Source organism: Apodemus sylvaticus, chromosome 12, assembly GCF_947179515.1.
Source record: "Apodemus sylvaticus chromosome 12, mApoSyl1.1, whole genome shotgun sequence".
In the NCBI taxonomy this organism is placed as follows: Eukaryota; Metazoa; Chordata; class Mammalia; order Rodentia; family Muridae; genus Apodemus; species Apodemus sylvaticus.
The window spans coordinates 38,081,638-38,093,529 of NC_067483.1; the positions used below are offsets into that span (position 1 = coordinate 38,081,638).

Genomic DNA, 11,892 nt, shown 5'->3' on the forward strand with positions numbered 1-11,892 from the left:
AAAGGGAGGAGGGAAGTTCAGCCAATAAGCAGTAGAGACCGGCTGGACAGTAGCTTATCTACCAATAAGAAACTCGGGGTGTGTCTTGCAAGTTCACAGGGGAAGGAGGGTTTAATCCAAGCAGATGCTGACCAATGAGCTTAGAGACTGAGCTAAGTTTAACCAATCAGAGAGCCGATTTGACATCGGCACCGTTACTGGGGCGTGGCCTCTGAGCTCACGTCAGGAGAAGGCCCTTGGCCTTCCAATGTGAGACTGGGGCAAATTCTAGTCCTCCCAATCCCTGCTCGGCGCAGGCAATTCAAACTGGCAGCGGGCTAGAAAAAGCAGAGAAAGCGGAAGAAAGAGCAAAACCCGGTGTGATCGGTGATTGACTCCAGCGCGGACTGAGCCTATTCCAAGGCCTCTCCCCGCCTCCACTTCGCAGCACCGCTGCTAACTTCCGAGCGACCGCTGTGGGAGAGACCTTACGGGCAACGGCGGCAAGTGCGAGAGCAGGGGAGGGAGAGGACGCCGAGAGTCGTGGTGCAAGGGAGGGAGCCCGCGGGCGAGCTCGAAGAGGGCGCGGGACCCGGCCAGAACCGGCGTGGAAAGGGCTGGGGAGCGGGGGGCGGCGTTGAATCCTACGAAGAAGTCGCGTGGAGCCCAGCTGGAATTGGAGCACTCTGCAGGCGGGGCTCGGGGCTCGCACTGGGAGTGGTCAGAGAGGCGAGGCTTTAAAGGGACGAGCCCGCTGGGAACTGGGAAATCGCCCAATTCCTGGGCCTCGGTCAGAGCCCAAGAGCGAAGATTCTTGAAGGCCAGAGAAAGTAAAACCTGTTGCGAAGTTTTCCCTTCAAGTCCACTTGACTCTCCGCACCTCGAACTCTACTTCCCTTCCCTCCCCAAGTCAAAAGGAAGTAAAATTTGTTCTTTCTATTCAATAAATACTAATTTTACCTTTCTACCAGGAAAATAAGACTCTTCCCAGTTTTAAAGAGTTAAGAGATCTCAAGGCCTTTCGACTTAGTTGTTAGCCCGAGGTAATCAAAGTCTCCCCTATCAAATTTCTGCACCTTTTTCTACGTGGGCCGCTATGTCTACCAACAACTGTACTTTCAAGGACCGATGCGTGTCCATCCTGTGTTGCAAATTCTGTAAACAAGTTCTCAGCTCTAGGGGAATGAAGGCTGTTTTGCTGGCTGATACCGACATAGACCTTTACTCTACAGACATCCCTCCTACCAAGTAAGTCTTACCGGGTGGCTCTTGAACTGCACAGTGGATGGCATGGGTCCCTGGGAGTCAAAGTTATCATTTGGTGTTCCAGCCACTCCCATCAGTCTGATGATTCCCTTGGAGTTTATCTAAGTGGGCAGACTGTCTGGACAAAGTCTGTGGTTTACCCAATGTGGTCAGTACTGAGGTCACGCTTCCAGGCACTTAAGAGCCATGTGTCAGTGCGGCCCTTATGTTGACTCTTAGGGGTCAATGCCTGGTCCAAACACCCTTCCTCACTGAAGCAAGCCTTTAACAGTCATTGGAAAGAAGTGTGTAATGATTCATTTAAAGTGAAATTTGTGATTAATAAAGATAATAAATTTGAACGTTTTAAAATATAGGGAAGTAAATATATATATATATCCTCTTCGACCCTTTGAATTTGCTTAAGCGTAGTCATTATTTATTACAGAGATAAGTGAGGTGCTGTTTTGTGTATGTGCACTTTTATGGTGAAAAAGAAAGCCCTAGATGATAAAATCATAGAACCAAATGTCCCAAACGTTCCAGTGATCCAATGTGTACTTTTAGTTAGATATGGTCACACAAAAAATTTGAAATACTCCATCTTTACAACAGCTGTGGTCATAAGGAAGTCTCGGGTTAGGTTGTTACATGGTGGAGTCTAGCATAGAATCAAGTATTTTGTATTGCTTGTTTTTCTCTGTTGGAATTATAATCACAATGGAGTCATGTGTCAAGATGGGTGTAGATCAGTGAATGCATTGGTTTTTAAGATTTGTTATTTTGTCACTATGTGTACATGTGTATATGCTCTGGGAGAGGTGGATATGTGCAGGGATCCCCTCAAGGCTAGAGGAGTGAGGTCCTCTGGATTGGCCAGTTCTGGGCGTCATGATGTGGGTGCTGGGAAGGGACCTGCAGTCCTCAGCAAGAGGAGTGAATCTGCCAAGTGTTTAGAGTAAGCACAAATATTCCCCAACTCTTATAAAAATGAACTATGGCTATATTTGAGAGTCATATTCAGCTCTGAATTTATGAAATTTGTACCAAATCACAACTAAAAGTATCATTGGGGTACTGTGGAAAAACCAGGGCCCTAACTGCTACAGAATGTGAAATGGTAAAGCTGTTATAGAAAAACAATTTGGTGGTTCTTCATTAAATACAGAATTACCATATGATCCATACTAATTCCACTTATAGGTGTACATCCAAAGAATTCAGAATCAGCAGCGTCCACAATCTGAGAGATAGGAATAATCTAAGTTTCCATTGACACATCAGTCAGTGGGTGCCCAGAAGGTTGCCTTAAAGGAAAGAAATCTTGTCACATGCTGTAATGGGATGAACCTTGAGTACATTATGCTAAATGGAACAAAACAGTAACTAAACAGTAAATACTGTATGACTCTGATTATATGAAGTATCTGAAGGACAATAGGGATAGCTAGGAAGTGAGGAGAGGGGAAATTGGGGGTTGTTATGCAGTAAGTATAGAGTTTCAGTTTTGCAATATGAAAACGGTCTGGAGAGTCATCCCACAACAATATGACCATATTTAATACTTTTAAACTGTACTTATTTGAAAGAAAGATGGAATTCTTGGAATATAGCTCAATGGTAGCATGCTTGCCTAGCATTTATAAGGTCCTGAGTCCTATCCCTACTGCCATACACACACACACACACGCATACACACACATACTTTTTAGAGAGGACATATGGAAAAATTTTTACCATATTTTAGAATTAAAAGCTTTGGTATATTTGACTGTCTGTAAACTTTTATTTATCCTCCAGCACAGTGGATTTCATTGGAAGATGCTATTTCACAGGAATCTGCAAATGTAAACTGAAGGACATCGCATGTTTGAAATGGTAATTTGTAGCACTGTTATAGATAGCCTGAGTTTGGAAGGTAGATACTGACATAAAAATGCACAGACAGATTCTGTAGGCTGCGTCAGCATTGATATAACTCAGGCACTGAACATGTATTTTATAGAGATTTTTTTTTTAAATTACATCTATTTATGTGCATGGGTGTATTTGTGTAACATGCATGTGCCATGACATTGTGAACATTTGTTCTTTGATTCTACCATAGGAGACCCAGGGATTGAACTTGGGTCCTCTGGCTTAGAAGGCAGGGCTTTTACCCATTGAGCTATCTTGCCAGTCTAAGAACTGTTGTTTTAAGAGAGTCTTTGTGATTCTTTACAAATATGACTTACAGTTTTTCAAAGTAGCTTTGCAAATATCTGCTCCCCAATAAACCTATGTAATCTAAGAGGTAACAATGAGATTTATACTCATAAAAATTAGAGAGCAAGGGAGATGGCTCTCCTGGTAATGTGCTTGCTGCGGAAATGTGAGGCTCTGAATTTGACCTGGATGTGGTAGCACACACTTGCAGTCCCAGCTCTGGGGATCTGGAGACAGGAGAATCCAAGGAGTTCCCTTGACAGGCAGCTTAGCCTGACTGACAAGCCTCAGACTTCAGTGAGAGACCCTTCTCAGAAAAAAGGTGAAAGGCCCCTGAAGAACTAAACCCCCGATCGGCTTCTGGTTTTTACATGCATGCACATAATCATGCTACATGACCTCACATGTAAATCGGATCTGACCCCCACCCTATCCCTGTTTTCTGCATGATCTTGAATAAACTCTTTAAGCCTCAAAAATTAGGAAACTTGTAGAGTTAGAATTTTTTTGTTTGGTTGGTTGGTTTTGGTTTTTTGAGACAAGATTTCTCTGTGTAGCCCTGGCTGTCCAGGAACTCAATTTGTAGACCAGGCTGGCCTCTAGAGATCTCATGGAGATCTGCTTATCTCTGCCTCTGAAGTGCTGGAATTAAAGGCATGTGACACAGTGCCCAACTAAATTTTTTTTCTTTTAGGGAGAGGCTCTTACTCTGTAATTCAGAGTGATCTTGACAGGCAGGAGTGGCGCATGCCAGTAATCCCTGCTCTTGGGAGGCAGAGGCAGGTGGACTTCTGAGTTTGAGGCCAGCCTGGTCTACAGAGTGAGTTCCAGGACAGCTGGGGCTACACAGAGAAACCCTGTCTCGGAAAAACAAAAACAAACAAACTGAGTGATCTTGAACTCACTGTAAAGCCCAGGAGAGCCTCTAAGTTCTGGCAACTCCTTTGCCTCAGCCACCGGAGTGCCGGAATTACATGCACCAACCACCATACCAACTCTTTATTTAATTTCTGTCCTTTCCAACTCTCCTTTCCCTCCCTCCCTCACACTCCTCTCCATACCACCTCCCTCCATCCCTCCCTTCCTTCCTTTTTTGAGACACCACCGCCCTATGCAGACAAACCTGGTCTGAACTTCCTATACAGTTAGTATTGGCTTCCAATTCACACTCATCCTGCTTCCGCTCCCAACTCCCAGGGTTGCATGTGTGTGCCACCATGACCAGCTCTTTAATTCTGTCTGAATATTTAGCTTTATAAAGATAGGAATTAAAAAGCAATCTGCGTTTGGCCTCTGACGTAGTGAGCTGGAAATGAATGGCTGCATGTTAAAGGCTGCATGAAGGGTAAGTGAACGGTAGATGAGAACTGTTGCCAGTATCTCTGAAAGATGAATGAAGTTGTGTTATTCCGTCACAGAGACATTGATAGTTACAAGTCCGCAGACTGTTGATGTGTTAATGGCTGTTTGACCTTACCAATTCAAGCCATGCTTGTATTGAGGACCTACCATGTGCCAGTTAGTACTGTCAGGACTGGAAACCCAGGATATATATCCATAACATAAAGTCACTGACCCCTGGACATAATATTCTAGTGGAAACATGATCATTCCAATCCAATAGTAAGATATTTACTGCAGTGGGAGTACAACAGAGAAAATAACAATATATAATAGAAATACCAGAAATTGAGAAAGCGAGAGTCATTTTAGACATCGTCATAAGGGAAGACAACCCTTATATCAAGATGTAAACACTGGAGCTGAGTCCGAAACATAAGAAGAATGTACTGGGCAGAGGGAATAACATAGCGAAGATCCACGGCAGGAAGAACGTTAACACGCTCTGTGAATATGTTAAACTGGCCAGTGGAAGGCCTTTGAAGGAGTTGGCAAGGGAGCAGAATGATCAACATAACTCCGCTGAAATGTTTGTTCCATAAAAACAAGGGCTTGGTTGTGTTCACTGATGGATTTTTAGCACCTAGAACAGCACCCAGCATATATTAGATGTTCAACAAATATTAGTCACATGAGTGAGTGAATAGACAACTGAATGAACGTAGGTGGTAACTGAGTCTATATATTCTTGCAGCATAGCCTTACAAATAGCTGTTAGTTCTGGTCCAAGAATAACTTTGGTTTTCATTTAACTTGCCTGCTCAGTGTGTTGTGATTGGAAGACAGGCTGGTTTCAGTTTATAGTGTTCTTTGTAAGGTCTTGTGAAAGTAACTGTCCCCCAAATCTCACAGGGTACTGAGCTAGAGTAAGAATGTTCGACATCAGGGTATAAACAATTCATGGTGCAATTCAAGGGGAAACAAGCCATTCTCTGTGTGTTCACTAGAGTTAGACTTGGGAAAAGCAGCTGTAAGAATGAGAAGCCTGGTGATCTGCTGAAGGGCAGTAAAACCATTTTCAATTTTCTCCAGGGGCTGGAGATTTGCTTCACTTCTCAATTCCTCCAAAATCACTGCAACTAAATGAGAGTTGCCATCTTAGTTTAGTTTAGCAGACACATGGCCTCTCCTACCTCTCTGCTTTGATGAAACAATTTTGAAAAGCTTGGATATATTAAAAACTCACTTTGTCATAGTCCCAAGGTTAGTAAAATCCTTTAACCTAGAGATCTGAATTCATTTAATATATTTTCTCTGTATAGCAACTTTAGCTTTAAGTACTTTCTAGAACAAATCACATCCTGAAACTAGCCTTCAATGAGAGCAAGAATAAAATAATGTGCATGAAGAAATGCAGAAATATATTAGTACTATTTCACTCAACAGACCTGTGAGTGCTGTGGTACATTTAGAGGAGAGGGATAAAACTTACATGGTCTGGTTACCTTAGCAAACAATTGCTTCTGTGGTCCAGGTGGTACCTACTACCAGCATCATCTGCTAACAGTTACTTTTTTTTTTTAAGTGGGAACATTGTAGGCTACCATGTGATCGTTCCGTGTAGTTCCTGCCTTCTTTCCTGCAACAATGGACACTTCTGGATGTTTCACAGTCAGGCTGTTTATGGTATAAACAGACTAGACTCCACTGGTAAGAAACAACTAGTTCTTACATTTCCTTGTAATGTTTCTCTGTCAGTACCTGAGGGGAACCCCCTGAAACCTTCACAGCTAGATTGGATTGCAAGAGTCCTTTCCCCCACATACCTTCAGTTATGAAAACTATCAGCTAAAACTCGTCACCACTTATCATTGAATTGAGGGAAGGCTTCAGATTATCTAAATTTCTTAGACTTTGTTGTTGTCCTTTTCGTTTGGGTTTTTGTTTTTGTTTTTGGACACGGTCATACTAAGTAGCCCAGGTTGGCCTCTAATGCTCAGTCCTTCTACCTCAGCCTCCAAAGTGATTATAGGTATGAACCACCACACAGTGTCTTTTTAAAGCAACATTTTATTTCTGTGAGATAGTACATTAATACACGTTCTGATTACAGATAGCTTTCGAATGCACTACATGTATAGTCAAGTGTGTATGTATACAGACGTGTGTAAAGGTGTAAAGAGAGGAGGAAAGGGTCATGGCAGTAAGGAATGAGAAGAAAACTGAGTAGCCTCTGTTCAACAATTCTTTGAGATAAATACAGTTCCAGGGCTGAAGGAATGGCTTGGTAGTTAAGAGCCTTATTCCTCTTGCAGAGGACCGGGGTTTGGTTCTCAGTATCCACATTAGGCAGCTTACAGCTGTCTGTAATTCCACTTCCCTCTTCTTACTTCCGCAGGCACCTGCATGCTTGTGGGGTGCATACAGGCAAGTAGACAAGCACACATACACATAAAACAAAATTAATACATTTTAAAGTATATACATATATATTAACATGGATATCAATAAGTTACAGTAGAATTCTAGTCAATTCTAGAAGTCTAGTCTAGTCAGTAGAAGTCTAGTCAATTCTAATGTATTACACAAATTATTTTAGTAATAAAATATGTTAGGGGCTAGGGAGATGGCTCAGTGGATGTTTAAACCCCCAGCACCCATATAAAAGCCAGACAGGACTGAGTGTACCTGTACCTGTAAGACCTTTACTGGGAGACAGAAACAGGATCTCCCTGATCACCAAATCTAGCCAAAATAGCAAGCTTCAACTTCAGTCAAACTTAAGTAGTGAGTAATACAGCTGGATACCTAATGTCCCCCTCTGACCTCTACACATATACAATATGCGCAAATAAAAGGAAGGAGAAAAAAGAAGTGTATAATAGATTTTTTTTACATCTTTACTACATTTTAACTACATTTTATTTAGAGTGTGGTGTGTGTATATATATACATGTACATATACAATGGGATGCATATGGAGATCAGAGGACAACCTGTGGGAGTCGATTCTCTCCTGGTTCTGTAGTCAGAAAACTCAGGTTATTACTTCTTTTTAGACAGGATTTCAAGTAGCCCAAGCTGGCCTCAATTCAAACTCACTATGCAGCCAAGGATGGCTTGACTCAAGCCTGGTTTTATGAGTTCCTGAAGTTTAAACCAGGGCTGTGTGCCAGACAAGTACTTTATTGACTTAACTACATCTCTAGTCCAGCATGCTTCTTTAAAAGTGTGTGTGTGTGAGTGTGTGTGTGTGTGTGTGTGTGTGTGTATGTGTGTGTGTGTTGCTGTGTGGCTATGTGGTTGTCTGTCTGTGGCTGTGTGTATAATTTACTATGATAGACCAAGAGATCTTTTTAAACCCTCCAATTATGCTTGTGTTTTCAAGACTGATTTTTTTTTTCCTTTGCTTGGGATTCGACAGTGGCTTTTAGCCCATCACTTTGGCCTTTTAATTTAAAACTATATATGTTAAGATGGCCATTTTCAAGCAAGGACCCCTCTAACTCCCCCAAGTAAAAGACAGACTCCTAATTTAGGTTTTTCACTTTATATTTGTGCTGCCCATGGGACACATTAAAGGAAGTTTCTGCTTTGATACAGTTTTTCCTGCTTCACAGGATTCAAAACACAGGGCGGAGATTTTTCAGTTTTGATTTACTTTAGAATATTGGTCAATTTCTCAAACATAAAAGACCAGCATTCTTTCATTTGCACTGACTCTAATCCATGAGAAACAGATGTATGACAGGATTTCCTTCCTCCTAACAGAAAGAGGAAGGTGGTTCTTCTATCAGATCCAATCTCCTCATTTATTTTTTTCTCCTTTGAACCAATTGTGCTAAGCTGCTTCATGGTTCCTGAGTACAGACTCCAAGAATATCAGACTTCTCCTTTGTAATTCTAATACTGTGATTTAAAGTAAGATTTCCTAGATGCTTGTCAAAAGGAGATTTCTAATGGCTTTGGAGCTGTCCTTGAATCACCTGAATAAGTAGACCAAAGGAATGCATATACAAGTTCTATAAAATTCTAGAAAGCTAAGCATGAAAGTTCTCTAAAAGGTCTTTGTCTTAGGTTAGCTTACACGTATCAATCTAATTTTCCAGAGCGTTCCCAAATACACTTGGGAAATCAGCCTAGATTCCCTAGACTATCTCTCAAGGCATTCAATTTACCTTTATGGATTCTAATTTTTACTTATATTTTTTGGCCTAACAGTTCTTTGCAATCTGGTCAGCCTCTCAGCACATATTACCAGAAGCAGATGACCATTTATTCTTGGAATGGGTGTTAGGAAATGTTTTTTTTTATACTAAGCAATTCAGACACAAAACCATTAAGAAAAAGAACGTAATAGATATCTCTAGATTCTGTCACTTCAAATAAGGACTAAATTCTTGCCTGATTAGATCGCAGTATCTCTGCCAAACAAGATAAACTTGTTTATTCCCAGTGCTTCATCCATGTACATATCCTACGCATCTCTTTTGGTGCTGAGGTAAATTTGGCCCAGCAATGGCAGGCTGAATTTTCAATGCATTTTAAAAGATTTAGACAGATGAGGTTGCTCAGCAGGTAAAGTACCTTGCTGTATATGCCTGATCTGAATTCAGTCCCAGTGAGAGTTGGAGACAGGAGAATAGCCTGCACGTTCACATAGCGGCATAGCTGGAACAGGGCAGTAGAAACAAGAAAGACCCCGCCCCAACAAGGTGGAGGTGAGACTCCCAAAACTGCCCTCCAGTGCCCCACTCACGTATACCATAGCATATACACATACACACCACACACCAGTTAAATTAAAAATAAGATATTTTCAATGGAATACTCTACAGACTAAAAAAGTAAAGGAGGTAAAGCTACACCACTTGTCAAATAGATACAACTCAGAAATAAGATGAATGAGATAAATTTAAAACATACATACATATAATACCTGTCTATAAAATTTTAGCCAGATATACCGGAACATGCTTGTAATCTCAACACTTGGAACATAAAGGTAGAAAACCAGGAGTCTAAGGTCATCCCCAGCTACATAATGAGTTAAAGGCTAGCTTAGGCTATATGAGACTATCTTAAAAAGACAAAACACAACAACAAAATTTTAGATAACACAAAGCAATCTCTATCTACAGTTGTATACACTTATATAAGAATGCTGATGGTGTATAGATGAAATATTATATCAGTCCAGTTAGATACTGTGATTTTAACCTATCCCTTGCAAGTTATTAGTGGTCATTGTGTGTCCAATATGGTATAATAGCTGGGTCTACATCTGGGCAGGGGATAACAATGCCAATAGTGGCAGAAGTTAAATTCAGACCAATCTGTAAGCCCTGGCTCATTCTGTGCTACCGTGTAGCCCCTATCTCTATGTAGAGCAGACACCCTTAGCTGGTCCATCTTCCTTTTGCTCACACTGCCAGCTAGACAGCTTGAGATTGTCTCAGGATAGTTTTTATTCTCTCCTAATTTAGTACTTTAAGTCATCTCATTCTCAGTATGTTTGGCCTGTACCTGTGCTGGGCTAGTTGACATGAAACTGATTATTCTCTGTCAGTGCTGCTTTAGAGTATCATTTGTTATAGTGACTCTTGTAACCTAGTCCTAAAGTCTACATTTCTGCTTTGACAGCCTGTAATCTAAACCCACTTACTTTAAGAAACTACATTAGAACTGACTGCTTACCAACATACTAGGGATTGAACCTCAGACCTCATACTTCCCAGAAAAGAGCTGCACCACTCAGCTATCCCCCAAAACCTCTTAAGATAGTATCTCAGTAAGTTGTCCAAGCTGGCCTAGAACTTGCAGTTATCCCAACAGCTGGGACTAAAGCCCGTACCAGCAGGCACATCTTATCTTGATCAGAAAAATTATATTTGCTACTGCCCCATATATTGAGGAAATGACTCATTTAGAAGTTTCCCTTATACCCTATAAAAAGGTACTTAATCTAAAAGATTCTTTTGCAATCTCTATTCTAAACATTATTGAAATATTTTAAATATTGAATATTCTAAAAGTATCATCATAGACTAAGAATGGAATTGTGTGGCTGGAGACAGGATTGGAGCAGATGAAGGCTCAAAGTTCCTTTTGAGTTCTAAGAGTCTAACATTCAAGCTTTTGCTTAAAAGGGTCTTTAAACTGTTCATGTACGGAGCTGGGGAGATGGCTCTGTGGTTAAGAGCACTAGACTACTCTTTCTCTGCTACTGTCTTCACTAGTGATGCCAGAGTTTATATGATAAGCTTGGCATATAAAGTTTTATATGTCATGTTCTGAACTATAGTAATAAACTCTAAAGAATTTTATGGCCTTTTATTTTCAGGTGTGAACTTCCTACTCTGGGGCAATTTGCCAGAGACAGAAGAATGTACAGATGAAGAAATGCTAGAGATTTCACCAGAAGAATATATTCGATGAAAGAATTATGATATATATGAAGTATTTTATAATTTTTCTATTTAAAGTATTTAATTGGTCAATTTTAACATTGCTAGTAAAGATTTGCCGGTGGTTTAAAATGCCAGTGGAACATTTACTGTTTTATTTGCGATTTCAAATTAATTACTTCAATCCAACGTAAGCCAATTCTTTTCTTCTCTTTCTACTGCTTCCTCTACCCTAATTCTCTACTCCAATTGGTATATTCTTGACTTCAAATAGGAAATGTCACATGTCACTCAGCTGCCTTCCATATGGAGAGAGTTTTGTTATAACTTGATCCCAGATAGCATGATTCCATTTTCCTGAATAAGAACATTACCATCCCCTCCTATATTAGCCACACAAAATATAAGGCTCAACTGCATATATTAAGGATTTTTTAAAAAAGTAAAAATCAGGCTGTCAGGTTTCCATGGGTACTAGTTATCATATGCTTTATTGGTAGTGACTTCTTTAGTATTGAAAATGGTGTTAGACATGAGTTTGACAGAAAATTATTAATGTATACTGTTTAGAAATGCTAATTACTTGCATTCTCCTAAAGCCATTATAGATGTTGTACCATGTGAGCCAGTCAGCCTTCATCTTTAAGTTATCCATCCCCTAGGGATTTTTCTGTGAATAGCAAATTGTAGATGAGTCTTCTAGGCCCAAAGCCTA

The 11,892-nt window shown here is 40.6% G+C and overlaps 1 protein-coding gene across 2 annotated transcripts; it reads left to right on the forward strand.

Moving 5' to 3' along the window:
* Positions 1–203: 203 nt before the first annotated feature.
* On the forward strand, positions 204–11,314 carry Fam72a (family with sequence similarity 72 member A). Of its 2 annotated transcripts, XM_052201082.1 has the most exons (4): positions 221–1,227; positions 3,025–3,102; positions 6,356–6,480; positions 11,114–11,314. In XM_052201082.1, the coding sequence occupies exons 1-4, from the start codon at positions 1,076–1,078 to the stop codon at positions 11,206–11,208; spliced, it is 450 nt and encodes a 149-aa protein (XP_052057042.1). In that variant the 5' UTR covers positions 221–1,075; the 3' UTR covers positions 11,209–11,314. The 2 variants fall into 2 exon arrangements, with proteins under 2 accessions (XP_052057043.1, XP_052057042.1); XM_052201083.1 differs by lacking the exon at positions 6,356–6,480 and having other exon boundaries at positions 204–1,227; positions 11,114–11,168.
* Positions 11,315–11,892: the final 578 nt, after the last annotated feature.

What these genes read in the sequence shown, in the direction of transcription:
- Fam72a (XM_052201082.1), top strand. Translation starts at nt 1,076, where the DNA reads ATGTCTACCAACAACTGTACTTTCAAGGACCGATGCGTGTCCATCCTG. An exon ending in GACATCGCATGTTTGAAATG is followed by an intron (nt 3,103 to 6,355) that starts GTAATTTGTAGC and finishes TTTTTTTTTAAG; the next exon opens with TGGGAACATTGTAGGCTACC. An exon ending in AAACAGACTAGACTCCACTG is followed by an intron (nt 6,481 to 11,113) that starts GTAAGAAACAAC and finishes TTTTATTTTCAG; the next exon opens with GTGTGAACTTCCTACTCTGG.